Source organism: Festucalex cinctus, chromosome 11 (genome assembly GCF_051991245.1).
Source record: "Festucalex cinctus isolate MCC-2025b chromosome 11, RoL_Fcin_1.0, whole genome shotgun sequence".
NCBI lineage: Eukaryota > Metazoa > Chordata > Actinopteri > Syngnathiformes > Syngnathidae > Festucalex > Festucalex cinctus.
In genome coordinates, this window is record NC_135421.1 from 18,528,715 (window position 1) to 18,549,100 (window position 20,386).

Genomic DNA, 20,386 nt, shown 5'->3' on the forward strand with positions numbered 1-20,386 from the left:
CTCAAGTTGCTACCCTTTGTTGTGATTATTGGTCATCCAATTTAAGATCAAACTGAATTAATCAACTACCCAAGTGGATAATACAGATCTTACTGGCATGTGTTTCATGTTTCTCCTGTACATTCTTTTTTTTGCTGCCTTGTTCAAGCAAATGTGAGCAAAGTGTTAAAAAAAAAAAAAAAAAAAAAAAAAAAAAAAAAAAAAAAAAAATCACTGGTGCATCAGGGGCATAAATCATTTTGCAGATCAAACAGGAATAAAAGCACATGCCCAATACTAATTTAATTATCAAATTAATACTTTACAATCTTCCTGAAGAAGACAAAAAAAAAAAGATCTGTTGAAATCGGACGATTTGTGCTGCTCATGTATGAAGAAGACGTATCGATCGGTGCTTACCTCGACAGTGGACTCCTTCATCGTAGCCGTCCTCGCAGTCTCTTGCGCCGTTGCAGAGTTTGTTGAAGTGGATGCATTTTTTCGTGCCGATGCACTGGATGTGATTGAGGGGACATCTGATTACAATCTCCCGTGCACCTGGAAAAAAAAATAAATAGCAATCGTTGTTAACTGTTATGTGGAAATTCCATTGTTTATCTAGAACGCTATATCTTGCTCAACCAGTCTTTCTCAATGTCCCCCCCTGTACTCGAATAAAGTGTAATTGCACATCCACTCCAGTAGGTGGGAGTGGCGCTCTCATTGTCAGAGAGTGTCTGTCCCATGATTCGAGTCGATTACGAGTTTTGGGTCCACGATTCGATTCAGAATCGATTTTCGATTCTCGATTCAAATGATTTTCGATTCAAAATTATTTGATTGACAAATGATTTCTGCTTCAATTTACAGATATGCACAACATTGCCATGATGTACTCCAGTCTGCTTTGCAAGACAAAATGACAAATAGAGACATTAAAGTGTCTTTTTTTGTTTAAACATTTATTAATTTAGTATTGTAAGTGCCTTTTTCCACAAAAACAGCATGTGGGCTTCAACTGCCTTTTCCCCTTCTTCTTCATTTCTAATTTAAATAAAATAGATTTTTGGATATTAATATCGATTCGATTTGATTAATAAATGAGAATCTCGATTCTTTTATGAATCGATTTTTTGGCACACCCCTAATAGCTATGTAATAGACACATGATATACTATTTAATTGTGGCAGAGAGTTGGGGGAGGAGCAAAATACTTTCTTCCTCCTGGGGAGGTGGAACAAAAAACAATTGAGAAGCACTGTACTCCACCAGTGAGTAGTCAGCAGCTAAATACGAGGCACATACAGTACATAAGTAAAAAATGAAATTACATTAAAAAAAAAAAAAATGTGTGAACTGAAAATTTCAAGGCAAGAAACTTCGCTAAAATGTTGTTGTGAAAATTGGCTTTCCGGAATTGCACAACAAACAAATAAGAGTTGACAGAACTGTTGCCCCTTATATTGTCCCCCCCAACTTAAACACAGAAGAAAACAACTTTGCAAATTGCTTTGGAGCAAACAACTTGCTTTCTTTGTTGCACTAACTGTGCTATAAATGTCAAAATATTTTACAAGGAGTCCTCGAGTTAAGGCGCACTCCACCTAAGGCGTTTCGACTTTACAACGGTTACGCTCGGTCCGCCATTTTGGCTCCTCATCCTGTTTTCCCGTCATCCGCTATTTAGCCCTCTAGCTAGTGCTAGCGCTTGTGCACTTGTGGGAGTATCTTTGGCTTTTTTCGCCCTTTTTTTTTTCACCACATCATGGCCCCAAAGAAGAAGAAAGCTACGTCTTCTATCAATGTTGGCCCAGCCAAAAGAAAAGCAATTACCATGGTAACAATGCTAGATATCCTAAAAAGATCACAGAAAGGAGAAACTGACTAACATCGGCAAAGACTTGGGCAAAGTGTGGTGAGTCTCTGTCACCAATCAGTTCTGATTAGCATGGCTCTACTATGCAATAAAAAAACAATCATCCTTTAACATCCCCTTAACTCATTCACTGCCTTTGACGGAAAAAGACGTCAAATGATGCAATGCATTTTTGCTGGGCTGGCAGTGAATGTGTTAAAGGACAAAAAAAAAAAAAAATAAATCTTTGTACGACCCAAAGTAACCTAAGCGTGTGCAATACCTTTCTACTTCACAGCCTTGCACATTGCACAGCACAGATGTTTGCAACAACACATGAAGTCCCTTAAAAAAAGGGCAAAAAAAAAAAAACATTCAACTCCTGCTGCCAGTCGGGCGCACAGCAGAGAGCAGCTGTTTAAGGATTCATGAGGCGCACAGGTGACCCTCACTCATGTGCGAGCAAATCAAACACAGCTGACCAACGTGGCACACGTCTGCCTTCACTACACCAACATTAGCATTACCAAACGCACCACTGCGTACGCCTAATGCAAAGATTTATCACTCATGTGATGGGATGGGATCCGCAACAATCCCCGGAAGTTATCCGGCTCGTAAGAAGTCACATTCCGGCACACGCGCGGACCGTCTTGTCTCGCTGATTACTTATTCAAAGCGATCCATTTCGACTTGGGAAGGGACACAATGTTTCAATTAATGCGCTCGTTCCAGTGAGGGGCTGTCACGGCGTGCTGATTTACACAAAGCAAGTACGCTAGTATGGCTTCCGTAATGACACAATAAAGACTCAGGCGAGTTTCTCCTCCCATGCATTTGCATGGAAATGTGTAGGGGACCTTGGTGGTCCTTAATGGATATTGCTTGGCCGTCTCTTTAGTGCTTTACACAGTATTGAGTTCATTTGAAAGGAAGTGCCCTTGTCTTTGAGAGTTTGTATTAAAAGATGATTTCATCTTTTCATGAGAAAGAGTTGACAATACTTTATGGGGCCTATTTTCGTACTGTTGTCAATGATATGAGAATAAAAATGGGCACATTTTCATTTTCACTACAGAAATTCTTGTTTGGAAATTTGGTGACCAAAAGTAGGCTAGATTTTAGTCTCACTAACAGCAGGTCTAAGTTGTGGCAAAAGTGGTGCAATGCAATATTAGCGGATTAGCTCCACAGACGTGTGGTGGATGACATTGTATTTCATTCATAAATATGACACAAGTGTTGGACAATTCCCCTGAATCATTGTAGAACCCAGTTCCTTGAATATTTGGTGACCAAAAGTAGGCAAGATTTTAGACTCACTAATACAAATTAATTACATACAAAACCTTTTTGTATTTTTGCCCACCTGAAAAGCACAGGTAAAGCTTCGATTAATAAAAAATTTTCATTAAAGCTTATTACAAAAGCATTTTCCCCCCTGATTACTGTTTATTAACCAGTGGTTGGTGTTTATTTCATACTTCGTATTTGTATTGTGGGGAAAAAAAAAGAAAAAAAAAAAAGATTGATGTGGTACCATGTTACCGGTTCGGTCATTGTTTTCAAAAGTAAAAACAGATACGTGCAAATGTCTTATTTTGATTAAACACAGAGAAAATAATCAGTCTTCTTTCATGAAAAAAAAAAAAATCAGAGGATTTGGACCATTTTAAATTTAATATTAAACTAAATACTGAGTCATCACTTTCTAAATTGAACAGCTGTACTTAGATTTCTGACATATAAGTGGACGTCCCTTCAACAAAAGGGGATTTCCCACATAAGGGAGCACACAGTGTCCCAGAACACTCAACACGTTCACATCCATTTGGCAAATGTGCTATTTAACGCACAGCTGTAAAGGTCCCTGACAAGCTAACCGCGTTGTCAACCCCTCTCCCCCTCTCCTTTCGCCACATGGGTTCTAATCTAATGTGATAAGGGGAGGATGGCAAATGAATATTCAGTGGCTCGGATCTGTCATGCAAAGGTTCACAGATGGTCTCCCAACGGTCGCTCAGAGTTGCTCTCCCCCGCTTTGCGAGCTACTGAACTTTGATGAATTCAAGCCAGACGTACAGTACAGTAAAAATCACTTCTAATAATTTTTTTGAGAGGTGTGACACGGGCCATTAATGTTTTAAAATGCTTCCTCAAGCTAATGTAGTCATTAATGTAATTCAGGAATTCCGTCTGAATAAAATAGAGATATATATTTATTGTTCTTTGAATGTACTAGTGATGCTTCACAACTAGCTAGCAAGCTAGCAAGATTTTGGACCTAGCTAATATAGCTCCACAATTCCAGCCTACATAGTTGTCAGTCTTTGCACATTTTCAGCAATAATCTTCCAAATGTATTTAGAAACAAATCTCTGAATTGACTTTAAAGGGTCTTCCGCTAAACCTTCTATCAACATTTGGAAAACACACCGCTATTTATTTATTTATTATTTATTTTGTATGTATTTTTTTCATTATTATTATTATTATTATTATTATTATTATTATTATTATTATTATTATTATTATTATTATTATTATTTTAGGATGAGTGTTATCGTAGATTATCGTGGATTTATTACCTGGGCAAAATCGATAATCACGGTATCGTCATATTGTGACCCTTGTATTGCATATGTGACATTCTAAGCCTAGTGACGAGCCATGAATGTTCTCATATCAGCCTTGGTGGAAATCTGGGCTTGCATATTTAGTACCGCACCACCCCCAAGTTTGATCAAGTTGAAGATTACTGAAGCAGACACTTATTGGTAATTACGTTTCCAAACATCACAAACTAATTTGAACAACTCATAGATAAAGTTCAGCAAGGTGATGGCAATTAAAGAGCGTCAGAGCACATGAATCTTGGACGGGTCCGTCAGGCAGAATCAACATAATTGGCCGTGTGTATGTGGCTCATCAGTATGCAAGAGCTTTAAAATAACAACCCGGTGACAGACGAAATGTTGTTTCCAGTCCGAAGACATGCTTGAATTGATCAGGTCCTGTTTGAAATGCATCAAGTGTTTGTTTGCTCTTAGTTGCTGCTCATTTAATATGAATAGAAACCGTAAAACATGTACACAAAAAATATCAAATCAAATCAAATGAGCATGGCTCTGTTTAGGTTTTGATAAATTAATCAGATGCGGAGATGAAATGCGCAAATACTCCAAACGGAAGTTTAATCACCACCTTCACTAAGGAGCTAGAAGACAATCCCCTGGCAAATAAAAAACAGGAAATATATGCCTTTGCAAGCTGAGCGAGAAACATTTAAGTTCAACATCAATATTTATTCAAGTCTTTAATAACACGGTGATAAATATGAGGGAAAACAGTCCCGCCTCGTCTAAACACAGCACATACATTAACGTCTGGCGCTGCGGCAAGGAAAGCCACACGGTGTTGTAAACGTACTGCAAATATGCACCACATGACAAGAAATACACTGGGGGAAAAAAATAAAAAGACGATTTTCAGGAAGTAGAGGAGCAGGATGACGACGTGTGATGGTAAATGAGGGAGATTGATGATAATCGCTCCAACACAATGGAATGTTAATAGTTCAGAAATGGAATGAGTGGCAGAGTACAATTACAGCGTTTCACACTTATTAGACACCCACTCATGCCTTTGTTACCAAGAGACAAATCCAAGAAATGTATCACAGTTGAAGGGGTTAACCATAAAAGTTAAACTGCTGGGATCAAGAATGACAGATGACAGTTGTTGACAGATGCAAATTTAAAAAAAAAAAAAAGTTTGTTTTCAATGTTTTCAAAGTCATTGAATTGTCGATAAATAGTTAAAATCAATGTAGCCCTGATACTGTAATAAAAAACACATACATATTTTTCTGCTATAATGCAAACCAGTTGTATATGTTTGACCCCTGCATTGAATATTCCTTTTTTTTTGAAGAAGAAGAAGAAGACGAAGAAGAAGACGAAGAAGAAGAAGAAGAAGAAGAAGAAGAAGAAGAAGAAGAAGAAGAAGACAGACGAACAACTCTTTTTGATGTCGATATCAATCCAATATTGAAAAGTTTATTTAACAAAGGAACCGGTTAACCCTTTAGTAGACAAGATATGGTATAAGTACCAGGAGAATACTAAAACATGCCTTTTTCCAAAGTTAATTGCCTCCAGTTAACTTTTTTCCTCTGGAGGGACGGAGCTACACCAATACTGTAAACATAGATGTCTTTTTGTTCCAATTAATGTGCATTGCCAAAAAAAAAAAAAAAGTCTGAAAATAAAATAGATTGTGTTCAATGGGGGATTTATTTATTTTTTTTACCTACCCAAATACCCCCCCCCCCCAAAAAAAAAAAAAAGTCATTTTAGAGGTGTAATTTTAACACCGTGATATCACAATATTTTTGCTCACTGTTTTCATACTGTTAGAATCTAATATTGGCCCCTGCCTTTGAGCAATGCATTTCAAATGCACTTAATGCCTGCTTAGGGAGTGTATGCCTATTTTTTCCTTATCGTATGAGGTTATAATTTCTTACTTACATATGCACTAAGACTGGAATTTTTGGGTAGGATAGCACTGTGTTTCTTTGTAGGTTTACTGTGGTAACATACAGTAAGTGCTAAACTAACGATGATGACTCCATGGTGATGTGGAAGAATTCATGGATGAGCACTCAAACCAATATGCCAAATGAGAGAAGCTGCTACTGTAAGTGGTGTGACACTGATCACAGTGGAGACTCGGGGCTCCTAAATGGGGCCACTGGTGTGGAAGAGTAGTCCCAGTATGTAAAATGAATTAATATTTGGGTTAATATGCATGTGTGCATTTGTGTATTGGCGACGATGACTCACATTCTTGTTGCCCTTAAAATCATTCTTCATCAATGCACTCATTCTTTGTTCAAAGGAGCCACGCTTAAGGATTAGTAATTGATCCCTGAGGAAGGATCAATGGCGTCTTATTAAAATCTGATGAATTGGGCTTCCTTGGTATGAATGCATATAGCAGCATGTTAACTCAAGATGTTCAGTTTATTAAAAGAAACCCGAAGAAAGAAACTGCAGGTACATTTGGACAGCAATCTGGCAAGTACACGAGCACAAACTGGAGTGAAAACAGAACATCTGACAATATGTGACAAAGAAACGAAGTTGAATCAAATAAAGTTAATGAGATGGAAAGACACAGGTGGAAGAGCACAAGAGAGGGCAGGGAGCCTTCTGGGAAAAATAAAAAAGTCATTAATGGAAGCAGTCTTACAGATCAATCACCAAAGGAAAGACACACAAAGTTATATTGAATTACCACACATAATAAAATATGAAGAGGAAAACCTTGACAAAATCCAGTCAAAGAGCCTTTTCCAACAGTTATTACAGATTTTTTTTTTTTTTCCTGGAAACATTGCCTCTAAATCAGTGGTTCTTAACAATGTTAGCAGTATTAAAATTCACCAGTTTTCTACATAGCTAATTGTGCTGGAATAGAATTGCTCACCTTGGCATTGTCAATCATGCAAAAGCATTGCAAAGCACTTTAAAACAACCACCGCTGTGGTAGCCATTTTTTTAAGATGGCAAATACAGTGAAAAAAGCAGGGGCCCCGCAATTGAACCCTGTGGAACACCATACGTTCCGTTATTCATGTGAATTCCACATATTGGTCAAACAAATTTCTTTTTTTTTGCTCATCATAGTTCGTATGAAGCAGTAATAAAGAAGTGAGGTTCCATCACAACAGTGCCTATAAGTGCACTAAATTTCCTGCAGCACGGATAAGCCAAGCAATTTAGCGTGATCACCCGCAGCCAATGATGATGGCCAAGTGGGGTGTATTATCAGAAATCATTTGAGTCGGGTCTGTGTCTTGACCTCCGCCGAACCCCTGAGACTGACTCACCGGACCCCTGAGGTTCCATCGAATCCAGGTTAAGAACCACTGGGTTAGGTTTACGTCACAGTTTGAGATCATCTACCTTGCCTCTCAACCAATCTCAACTGGGATCGGCTAGCTACAGCTCAGCCATTAAAATAGATGAAATACGTGGGTTGGATGGATGGATGGATGGATGGATGGATGGATGGATGGGAGGTGGTTGGATGGATGGATGGATGGATGGATGGATGGATGGATGATGGATGGATGGGAGGTGGTTAGATGGATGGATGGATGGATGGATAGGAGGTGGTTGGATGGATGGATGGATGGGAGGTGGTTAGATGGGTGGATGGATGGATGGATGGATGGATGGATGGGAGGTAGTTGGATGGATGGATGGATGGATGGATGGGAGGTGGTTAGATGGATGGATGGATGGATGGATGGATAGGAGGTGGTTGGATGGATGGATGGATGGATGGGAGGTGGTTAGATGGGTGGATGGATGGATGGATGGGAGGTAGTTGGATGGATGGATGGATGGATGGGAGGTGGTTAGATGGATGGATGGATGGATGGATGGATGGATGGATGGATGGATGGATGGATTGGTGGGAGGTGGTTAGATGGATGGATGGATGGATGGATGGATGGATGGATGGATGGATGGGAGGTGGTTAGATGGGTGGATGGATGGATGGATGGATGGATGGATGGATGGATGGATGGGAGGTGGTTAGATGGGTGGATGGATGGATGGATGGATGGATGGATGGAAAGTGGTTAGATGGATGGATGGATGGATGGATGGATGGATGGGTGGATGGATGGATGGATGGATGGGAGGTGGATGGATGGATGGATGGATGGATGGATGGATGGGAGGTGGTTAGATGGATGGATGGATGGATGGATGGATGGGAGGTGGTTAGATGGATGGATGGATGGATGGATGGATGGATGGATTGGTGGGAGGTGGTTACATGGGTGGATGGATGGATGGATGGATGGATGGATGGATGGGAGGTGGTTAGATGGGTGGATGGATGGATGGATGGATGGATGGATGGATGGATGGATGGATGGATGGGAGGTGGTTAGATGGGTGGATGGATGGATGGATGGATGGATGGAAAGTGGTTAGATGGATGGATGGATGGATGGATGGATGGATGGATGGGAGGTGGTTAGATGGGTGGATGGATGGATGGATGGATGGAAAGTGGTTAGATGGATGGATGGATGGATGGAAAGTGGTTAGATGGATGGATGGATGGATGGATGGATGGATGGATGGATGGATGGATGGGAGGTGGTTAGATGGGTGGATGGATGGATGGATGGATGGAAAGTGGTTAGATGGATGGATGGATGGATGGATGGATGGATGGATGGATGGATGGATGGATGGATGGGAGGTGGTTAGATGGGTGGATGGATGGATGGATGGATGGATGGATGGATGGATGGATGGATGGAAAGTGGTTAGATGGATGGATGGATGGATGGATGGATGGGAGGTGGATGGATGGATGGATGGATGGATGGGAGGTGGATGGATGGATGGATGGATGGATGGATGGATGGATAGATGGATGGGAGGTGGTTAGATGGATGGATGGATGGATGGATGGATGGATGGATGGATGGATGGATGGATGGATGGATGGATGAGTAAGCGATCGTCCAGATAAGAGACAAGTTCATTTCAATAACACCCAAGGCAATGCTGCCGATTTGGTTCATTGTGGTTATTCATTTATTCATCATTCAAACTGCAACGAGTCCTTCGACAAATGCTGAGTGTGTCGTGATGTGCTAACCTTCTTTTTTTGCACACGACAAGGTCTGTTTGAAGACATGATGGCCACCAAGGGCACTTTATAGAGTATCTGTGAAAAAGTCGTATCTCAAGGCAGTACTATTATGTGTACTGTACACGCTGACCTGTGTAGAGGTCAAAGTGACTGTACAACCATCGCAACACTCCCGTCGACATTTGTGGTTTTTATTTAATTTTGAGCTTCATCGACCTTCATGGGCTACTTGTTTGAAGTTGTTGGCGACCTCCATTAAGCCAAATGGGAACATCATCAAGCACCCTTGAAAGTAATCGCAACACTTGGCAGTGTTTTGCAAGTTTATTGAAAAAGAAACATTCAGTTATTCATTGCTAATTGCTTCGTGCAGGGGGGAAAAAATATGCAAGTGCTTTAAGAGTTTCTTAACTCTTAGAATAGTGGCTTTGTTTTCTTGCTGGTAACAGCATCTAAATGGTCTATAATTTGAGTTTGCATCGTACATCTCTCAGTATCAGTATTCATCACCAACAGCACTATTTTCACAATTTTAGAGTACAACTCCTGCTGACATGGGCTGGAAAATGGCAAGTAACAACCTCATGAGGGATATTATTTTAAGACAGTAGGAAACAAAATGTGTTGTTGAATGACATTGTAAGCATACCGTATGTTCGTGCAAGAGCGCTGAGGCTTTTCCGAGATGCTCAGTTAAGTATAGCGGAAGGAACGTAAGCAAAAGTGCAAGGCCTTGAACTTTGACATTATTATTATGGAATGAGTTTGGCGCTACAACTTAGGTCAGCTGTCCATAACCAAGTACGCCACAGTGAGAATCTATACTCTGCTGTAAAGCATGTTTAACTCATTCACTCCCAGCCATTTTCACAGAAGCAGTCCCATTCGCTCCCGGCTGTTTTACTGGATTTTGACTGATTTTGCAAGGCCCACAGACTATTGTGTACAATTGCTATAAAAGCATGGAACCTACCAAAAGAAAGATTAAAGTCTCTTCTTTCATCAGGAAAAAAAGTATGTTTCTATCTGTTTCCGTTTTGCAGCAATTAGCATTAGAAGAGAGCTAAGTTTCATCAGTTTTCACAAATCTATTTAAAATTGTAAGTAATTGAGGTTTTTTTCTATATGACCCTGGTTGATCTCCTTTGCTCTGCTGCCACCTGCTGGCCGTTTGTGTAATATCTACCATTTCTGCAACCGTTCTTTGCAGTTGAGAGGCTGCATCAAAGCCTTCTGTATGCTCTAGCATTAAAAAAAAAAAAAAAAAAAAAAAAAGAAAACGTATAAATACGTCTTTGGGACACTTAGAACATTTAAAAAACGTATTTATACGTTATTGGGAGTAAATGAGTTAATGATGACGATGGTAGTGAAAAGCAAGTGGAAGGACATTTCTTTACCAGTGCTTTTTTTTTCCATTCCTTTCATTTTCTTGACCGCTTATTCCTCACAAGGGTCGCGGTGGGTGCTGGAGCCCATCTCAGCTGGCTTTGGGCAGTAGGCGGGGGACACCCAGGACTGGTTGCCAGCCAATCGCAGGGCACACAGAGACGAACAACCATCCACACTCACAATCACACCTAGGGACAATTCGGAGTATTCTCTTTATAAAAGCAGAATTAGTGATGCAGCACTTTTATTGGCACTTGTGTGCTTCTGTAATTTGAACATCAGGGAGATGACTCCAATGTCACCCCAGCTTGAAAATCTGCTGTTTCTGTTGCTTCTTTTGCTGACTAGTTTGCATGCTGTCCTTAACAATAGGGACTCACTGGAGGGGTGTAGAGAGGAGAAAATGAGTCACTCAGACTTCACTGGCAAGGTGGGATGTGTGAAAAGCACCGTGCTTCCATTCTGACGTGCATAATGGTGTGAGGGCCAATTTGTTAAGTGGCCATATTCACTCATACTGAATTATAAGACAACAAGCCTAAAAGTGTGCACCAGAAGAGGCTGTTTAAATCAGAGAAACATAAACGCATGTCGTCTAGGAAATTAATGTTTTGCGAGCATTAACGCGCTCACACTAGATTTGTTGTCTGCTGCCAGCCCACGGAACGTAAAGACTCTGTAAAACGACAAAAAGTACCGTATGTCTTGTAAATTTGCTGCACCACAGAGAAGAGTAACGTTAACAAGCCTGACAAACAATCTGCGCTCGTGCCGGGACAATATTCTCCTCCTTTGCCTGTGTTTAAATTCAGCGAGGCAGTGCTGGACCGGCCATCCGGCATTCAGGGCAGATGCCCGGTGGGCAGACGTCTTCTGGGGACAATACAGTGCGATTTAACTCGTATTTTCCTCTATTTTACCCCAAGAGAGGGAAAAAAACAACAGCAAACTGAACCTGGTCTAAGTCAAAATGCCAGGGCTGATATTTTGGTGCCAGTCCAGCCCCGGACCGCAATGCGACACAGCAAACATGCTGACGCAGATGGTCCGTCCATTGCCACGTAGAGAGGCAAAGAAATTGTCGCGCCAATTAACACCTAACACTTGAGGGGAGATTCATTTTTGCTTGATGGCTAACTGGAAGCTATAGTGGTAGAAATGGCTCAAGTTATTATCGCTAAGGAAGTGGCAATTGTGCCAAATAGCCACTATCGGAATGAAGGTGTTTTAAGAATTTACGCAGTGAGAGAGGGCCTAAAATCTAGACTGAATCCAACTGATGGTAAAAAGAGTTAGATGCTTTCTCAGTAATTCATTAATGAATTGTTCTCAGTTTTTGCATGTTTTCAGCTTTTATCTTCAAACATATTGAGAAATCCCGAATATGTCTTCAATAATAACTCAGTTGCGACAAAGAGCTTATTTCACAGTACCAGTGTTAATACATGCTGTAGATAGCAAAGTACAATGTGCTGCATTTGATCTTAAATCACGCCAGACATGTCGCGCAATTAACATTTGGATTGAATATTTTAGTGATGTCGTGGCAACCTGTAAGATCCCCAACTCAGATCATGATTCAATTAATAAAACCCTGTTGTACAAAAGCAGAAATATGCACAAATAATTATTTTCAGTAAACATGAAGAGACCCTCACACGCTCAATGAATAATTTGCACAAAATGCACGAAGACGTGTCAGCATCTAACCTTGACGTGCTTGCGGTGATGGCATATTTGCTGGATTTCTCGAGTAAACACAAGGGTTGTACCTCAGCAGGAAGGTAATGTTACATTATGCAAAGGGCCCTGCCCTTCAGCTTAATAACAAGGTTCTACGCTACATTAATGTCGAAAGCGCCGGCCGACTTGTGCCAATTCCCATGGCAACGAGCCACGTTTGAGATACATTACTTTCAGGATAGTAGTTCCCAGATAAAATAACCGGCAGGCTGCTTGAAATACACGGCTGATATCGTTGCTGTCGTATAACAGAAAGTACTTCTTCCTATAAGATAACCCTCAAAAATGGATTTTAAAGGTGAAAAGTATATAGAATACACTAAGCTGGATTTCCTAGAGCCTGAATGTACAGGTACACAATAATAATCTGATGGTAAGTTATCTCACATCATTGTTATTTTGCGCTGAAAAAGCACGTCTCATGTGCATGGCATTTAGATGAACAGGTAATCCTGTATAAAATTGCATACGTTGGAATGGCACACCTGAAAAACCGTTCTGGAACACCAAGTGTTAGTGTGCAGTGCACTGAATGGCCCGGATCCGTTACAGTATAAGCGATTATGGCATGACTCCTTCTTGTGACTGACTCCAAGTCAATCCTTCCAACATTCGGAAGCTCCAAAATAGCACTGCCGAACAGACAATAACCATTTTTGTTCCTGACTCCTCATCAGAATGCTTATGCTCAAAGTGTCATTTGCCCCCCATCAGCTCAAGATGGGACTGTCACGCGAGGCTCTTCAGTCTGACTCGTTGGAAAGACACAACCTTGTTATTTGATGAAGGGCAGTAAGTGGAAGAAACCCAACCAGAGTCTCCTCTGGAAAAATCAATGACGATTGGAAATAGCCAAGGTGCAGGGGTGAAACAAAGCTTCTTCGACCAACTATTTGGAGTCGGCCACTGACCCCTTTTATTTTCTTTACCTCTGGCATTGACAAATTTAGAGGATTTAGTGGTCGAAGTGTCCAGAAGATTGACAAAGCTCCACTCAGCAGCATTTCTGACATGAGCCAAAAGTCTATAAAATCCTTTCCCAAAGGATTTGGGAAGGATTTAGGTTCTAAGACACTGTGTGCGAACGTGCAGAATAAATACAAGAATGCTTGAGAAACACTGAAGTTTTCACCGAAAATGTCATCTGAATTGTATCTATGTTGCCTCCACAAACCCGTCTTACAAGAGTCAATTTGGAATTCCTTGTTGACGCATTCGCATGACCACACTGGAAGCTCAGCTGTCCTCAGAAAACAGCAAAGGTTCGACACGACACAGATCGCGAAGGCTTGAACTACCCAATGGGAGAGCCGCCATTTTACCGGGGTTTCTTTTAGCAATTCCTCGAGGCTTTTTTCCTCCCCTCGAATAACTGTCAGCGGCGATCTAGTCCCAAGAGGCCTGTGGCTGAACGGCTAAACCGGTACCTCCTCCTTTTCACTCCAATCTGAGGCAACGCTGCCTTCTCTCCTCCCCGCAGGCCCTGAAGATGCAAGTGATTACGTCTTCGTGCCCGAGAAGGATAAAGGTCAGCAGTGAACGCAATATTTGATTCTAAAAGAAAAGCAAACCGCCTCTTACAAGGGACGAACTAATTCACAATAAAATCAAAGTACAACTTTGTTCAATCCAAGATACTGAGATGAACACGTTGCTCTTAGTTTAAACCATCACAGTTTTTTTTTTTTTTTCAATCATTAAGACATTCTTTATTCCCATTTTCCCATGATACTGCCGCCTATCTATGCAGGAAGTCGAATATATTCCTGTCCTGCCTCCTGTTTGCAGGGTAAAGCTGATCTAATTCCCTTTTCTATCAATACATAATCCATGTTAATGAGCTGTGCACGATTCTTGAATGAGCATGCAAGGTGTTCTTTCTCCTTGTGAATAAAACAGGACCTGCAATAATCGATGTGATGATTAATGGCCTTGTGGAGATTAAATGATTTCGCCCCTAAGCAACAACACAGAGGTGGCATCATATTTCTCAAATCAAAACAGGTTGACGGAGATATTGGACTAAAAATCACAGTCACAAAGTCAATATGGACACTACTCGCTGAGCCACCCACCAAACGTGACATTACATGTAATATTTAAATTCTATGTATGTTCCCTTATTTGTGCGTCTGAATTCATTTGCTGTATTTATTGTTTTAATTTTGGTCGGAATTTGTCTCGAAGGTTAGTAGATTTAAGCTATAAATAATCTGGATTTACCCTCATGAGCCATCACAATGGATATGAAATATACATAAAAATGTGATTAGCGAATTGACCCGGTTTCCCAAAATTATGGCCGTCATCTACCATTAAGAAACGTTTTATGCAGAGTACATCCACTTCAATTAAAGGAGATATGCATCTTTCAAATCATTTCAAAACAATTCCTATTTATAACATACCAGCTACTAGGGCTGGGAATCTTTGACTGTCTCACGATTCGATTCGATTCCGATTTTTGGGTCTACGATTTGATTCAGAATCGATTTTCGATTCTCGATTCAAACGATTTTCGATTCAAAATTATTTGATCGACAAATGATTTCTGCTTCAATTTACAGATATGCAAAGAATTGTCATGATCTACTCCAGTCTGCTTTGGAAGACAAAATGACAAATAGAGACATTAAAGTGTCTTTTTTTTTTTTGTTTGTTTGTTTTTGTTTAAACATTTATTCATTTTATATTGTAAGTGCCTTTTTCCACAAAAACAGCATGGGGGCTACAACTGCCTTTTCCCCTTCTTTTTCACTTCTAATTTAAATAAAATCAATTTTTGGATATTAATATCGATTCTATTCGATCTCGATTCTTTTATGAATTGATTTTTTGGCACACCCCTACCAAATAATAGGGCTCACTCACACACAAAATCTCCACTCACCATTCGTGTTAATGTCAGAGACTGACGATCAAATCGATTTGCATTTTGTGCGTTTCCAAGAAAACACATCATAGTCCAACAGTTAAAAATCACATTTTACCAAAATGTTAAAACGGTAAAGCGCAGCTATATCATGCTTTATCTTCACTATACGTTTACCAAGCCATATTCTCATTCAAACGCATTTGAGTGTAGCTTAGTTTAAAATAACTTACATTAACTTCCAGGACCTTGCACCATAACTGCAGTGTTTTGTTTTGTTTTTTCTCTTTGGTCACATCTTTGGCCTCTTGCAAGCTTGCACTAATCTAGTTCCTCCCCTCAGTTGTGGCAAACTCTCTTTTGTTTGTTGCCCTGCCTAGCTGGGCTTTATTGACTGACTGCAGTTGAATTTAATGCTCATTAGCCGTCCAAATATTCCCATACACCACGGATGTCTGTGCCGCGCACACGTAACTACTTCCAAGCGTACGCGGAAACGTAGCGTCTGGCCTTCACACATAGATATTGCATCGCACGTAGGGGGACATAAGGGCCATCCAAAGAAAAATCGTAGCACTGTCACTACGAACAGCAGCAATTAATAAATCCCATGCAATAATTTACAGTACGCAATTCAGTCAGCATTCTAGGGAAAATAGGGATTAATCGTTGCACATTAGTCGCCGCTGTGCCCTTTTGCCTCCGTCCAATTATTCATGCTAATGTTACATTATCACATCAGTGAGGCATAAACAGCCTCAAGAAGCCTCCCTCGATTGTGTTAATCCGTTCGAGAATGTCCGAGTAGCTGTGAACACGATAACAGCTGCTGACTCTAATTATATATTGTTGACATAAACAGAGAGAAGGTTTCATTTGATTTCTGTTAAAAAAAAAAAACATTTCCGCCGCTGCCTTCTTGATTATACGACGTCTCTGCTCAAGGGGATTCCTAATGGTTACACTGCGTGATCAACTTTGCAGAAATGCGGCTGAATAATAAAAATAGAAAGGCTTTTAACAGCCTTGGCGGAATCTAATCAAAACTAGTATGCTCTTCTTTGATAATCCATCAAAGTGCATAAATAACAATCTACAACTGTAAAAATCTATCTTAAAAATGACTAATGAAGCGCATGCATGCATTTTGATTTGGAGTTGGATTTACGGCATTTCATATATTGCAATAAAATAAACATAATTGAAACATATGCCAGCCATTAAAATATGTTTGAAAGCCAACCGTTGAGTAAGTGTGTTCTACAGGTCTTTAGCAAGTATTTTAGTACCACAGCATAAGTGTCTGTCTGGCACAGCTTCTCAATTTTGATCACATTAATGGATTAGGAGCCAGCGGTGGTGCCGCAGTGAAAACTTATCATATGCTTCTCTTGGCAAAATGGAAATAAGAGGCTTACGCTCGGTTTTATGGAGCCAATTCAGGGGGTAGAAGAGGAGAGAAAACTCCAGCGTGCGATGGAGAACCCGCGCATCGACTTGTATGTGTAGCGGCAGTTTTTCATGCTTTAGTGAACACACGCCGCCATTAAAAGTTGCTCATTTTGCCGTTTTTGAGGACAGAAGTTGTGTTCAAACCATATTAGAATGTCTATAAATGGGATGGCCGATAGGCCAAGAATCTTGAGGTCACTTGGCCGCCATCTCGCTGTTCCGAGGAAACCTTTGTTATGTACGGAAATGCCACGGAAATGCCGACGTGTGTAGCGGTACACTGTGGAAATCGCCATTTCACCTTTTCTATTGGCTGCTGCTAGATGACGTTACTTCTGTGTGACATTCAATCGCCATTATTTCGTTTTTATCCAAATAAATTACTAAAAATCACATTTGAAATCATCCCCAAAGGCTCATGCATTAAATTAATTACCAAAGACTAAAACGAAGGACGTTTGCAATAATTATAGTTAGTTTTAGTCAGTTTTGTAAACATAAAATGTAGTTTGTTAGTTTTTTTAAAAAGCATTTGCATTTCTATTTTATTTCGTTAACAAAATTGTTTATTAATTTTAGTTTGTAATTTCGTTAGTTTTCGTTAACTAAAAAAACGTTTAATGGCACCTGTGTTTTTTGACACCCTCCCTTCTTACTTTGACCATCTCTAAAATTTTTGTTTTTATTAATTTATTTTAACTGAGTCAAATGTCATTTTTAGCATATGTCAGGGGCCACTGAAAAATGGACGGCGGGCCACAAATAGCCCCCGGCCCCATAGCTTGGACACCACTGTTCTAAAACAACCTGCTAGCGGACGATAACGCCCTTATAAGTGTTCATATTTGTTGCCATTCACAAATTCTTCGGCTCTCTTCGCCATGTTGAAACTTGAAAAGTTCTCTCAAAATCAATTCCCAGTTGTCCAGTAGAAAATACGACATGAGGAGGCGTTCCAGTCAACGTGGTATTTACCATAATTACGATACCACATGAAGGCAATATTTTCATCTGTTACGAATTGTAAAATTATCATCTGTCGTATTGGCATGTTTTTGATCATGTAAAGTAGTTTGTGGACCTCTAGCCTTAAATGAGTTCTTTAAAAAAAAAAAAAAAAAAGTGCAAACATATACCGGTAAATTTAAACTCAAAAACTAATTTTTTGTTAATCTGTTATTTATTTATCTTTTTACAATTATACCGATTTTTTTATTGTGGTTTAATAACTGAATTTCGATTAATTAAACTGCCCTACATATTAACCACGCCCCTAGCGCCCCCCACCCCCATCAACCCACCCACACACTACCCCCCCAACACCCACGGGTTCTAATACTTACAGGCTACGAGCCGTCTTTATCTAATCTGTACAAGATGGCCGCCCAGTGACTTCAACGGCCTGCATAGGCGTGAGCGGGCTTCCTATCAGCCATCCAGTCCTTTATTTAGGTCAGTGGTTAACACTGATTGGGGTTAGCATGTTAGCATGTGAGCAAGGATGCGAATGCGAGCGTGAGTGCTTGTTTGTCTATTGCCGGGACAGGCTCGAGCTCACCCGCAACCCTAATGAGAACAAGCGTGAAAGGAGATGGATGATTAACCCTGATCGTTGTTGTTTTTGCACTTCAGGGTGACATGGCAGCGCAAGCTGGCAATGAATTCAACACAAAAAAAAAGCAACAATGGAGGACGCGGCAGGATTTTTCGGTTCTTTCTTCTTGGCATGTGGCTAATTAATACAAGAAGACAAGCTTTGTTTGTGGGAAGGTGCACTTCATGGTCTTTCCATTCCATTTTTGTTGTCGCATGGGACTGACTTTTTCTGTGTCAAGTGTCTCCCTTTTGTGGTGTGTACAAAGGAAGAACTATTGCTGTTTTAAAATTTAGACTGAGGTGCTCTACATGAGATCTTGTCCGACCTGCAGCTCATTCAGAACACTGCAGCTCGAATTCTGAGCAGAACAAAGGGATCATATTACATAATATTACATATGATATCATATTACACCGATCCTAAAAGATTTTACACTGGCTCCCAGTCAGCTCTAGAGTAGATTTTCAAATTCTGCAAAATCACTGATTGGCTTAAGTCCTGAATGCATTAAAGAAATGTTCACGGAATAAAAAAAAACAAAAACTCAGGTCAATTAGTGGAGTCTGAGTTCAAAGCAAACATGGTGCATCAGCATTTAACTGTTATGCCGCACTCAAAACCGTTCGGTGTTCATCATCAAAGCAGATGCTACAATATATTATCTCTCGTTTTTCTGTTCCAGGAGGATGTTTGCTCCATTTGCTGACAGCTGCCGTGAGGATTCAGGTTTTCTCATCATCTAGCTGGGTTTTCCGTGTGTACAAAATTTAGAGGCGGCCACCTCCACCTAAATTCCTCCCATCCTCCAGCCTGAGCCACTAATATGTGATAGCGCTCCAGCTGTGTTGATTGAGCTCAACAGAAACGCATTTTAACTGCAGTTGCAGTGTTGTGCCATTATGGAGGCGCCATAGCAACAGCAGTGCACCGGAAACACCTGAAGCAGCAACGGAAGAAGAAACAGCTTTTTTTTTTTTTTTTTTTTTTTTTTTTTTTTTTTTTTTTTTTTTTTTTTTTTTTTAAACTTTAATGTACCGAAGAAGAAACAGATCATGGAGCAACCGTTACGCACACGCCCATTTCCTGGTTGTGAGGCAGAGGTGGCGCGCTCCAGCCACTGTCAAAGTCATAAAATTACAGTATATACAATAAACATAATAGTGGTTTACAACAATGCTGAACTATATTTACAATTTAAAGGCAGGGTCTGTCGTTTTCAGTCAGGAAAATGCACTTTTTAAAAAAGGATGTACACACTAACTCTTTCTCAGTCTACACATCTGGGCTTATGTTAATGTTTGGTGGTGATTTTTTCATAACCCCCCACCCCCCCAGCCTGTATTTTGCCATTTTGTTTTGTAAACAGCGGGACATTTCTCTAGACAGACAGTGTTTATACCCCTCCAGCCAATCACAGAGAGGGGGGTGGCATGTCCGAGACGGCAACTTGACAGCACGCACGGATTTTTTTTTTCTTTCCACTCACTCACTCACTCACTCACTCACTCACTCACTCACTCACTCACTCACTCACTCACTCACTCACTCACTCACTCACTCACGCATGTAAGCTTATGTGAGTGAGTGGAAGAAAAAAAAATCCATGCGTGCTGTCAAGTTGCGGCGGGAGTGACGTCACGCAGCCGACAAATGCGCCCGGTATCGTTTTCGACTTGAGGTTATAATCGCCATTGCACAGTGGCAAGCTACGAACAAGATCCTCTAAACGATCTCAAAATATCAAAACGTGTGTGTGCTCTCTTAAATGAGCAAATAAACAATAGATAATCGTAATGACAAACA

The 20,386-nt window shown here is 40.4% G+C and overlaps 1 protein-coding gene across 1 annotated transcript in view; it reads right to left on the reverse strand.

Annotated features, from left to right (window-relative positions):
* lrp1bb (low density lipoprotein receptor-related protein 1Bb) overlaps positions 1–20,386 on the reverse strand; it is a 291,575-nt gene that overhangs the window by 199,838 nt on the left and 71,351 nt on the right. The window contains exon 3 of the mRNA XM_077536047.1: positions 400–537. Within this exon, the coding sequence (XP_077392173.1) occupies positions 400–537 (138 nt within the window). The remainder of the gene's footprint in view (positions 1–399; positions 538–20,386) is intronic.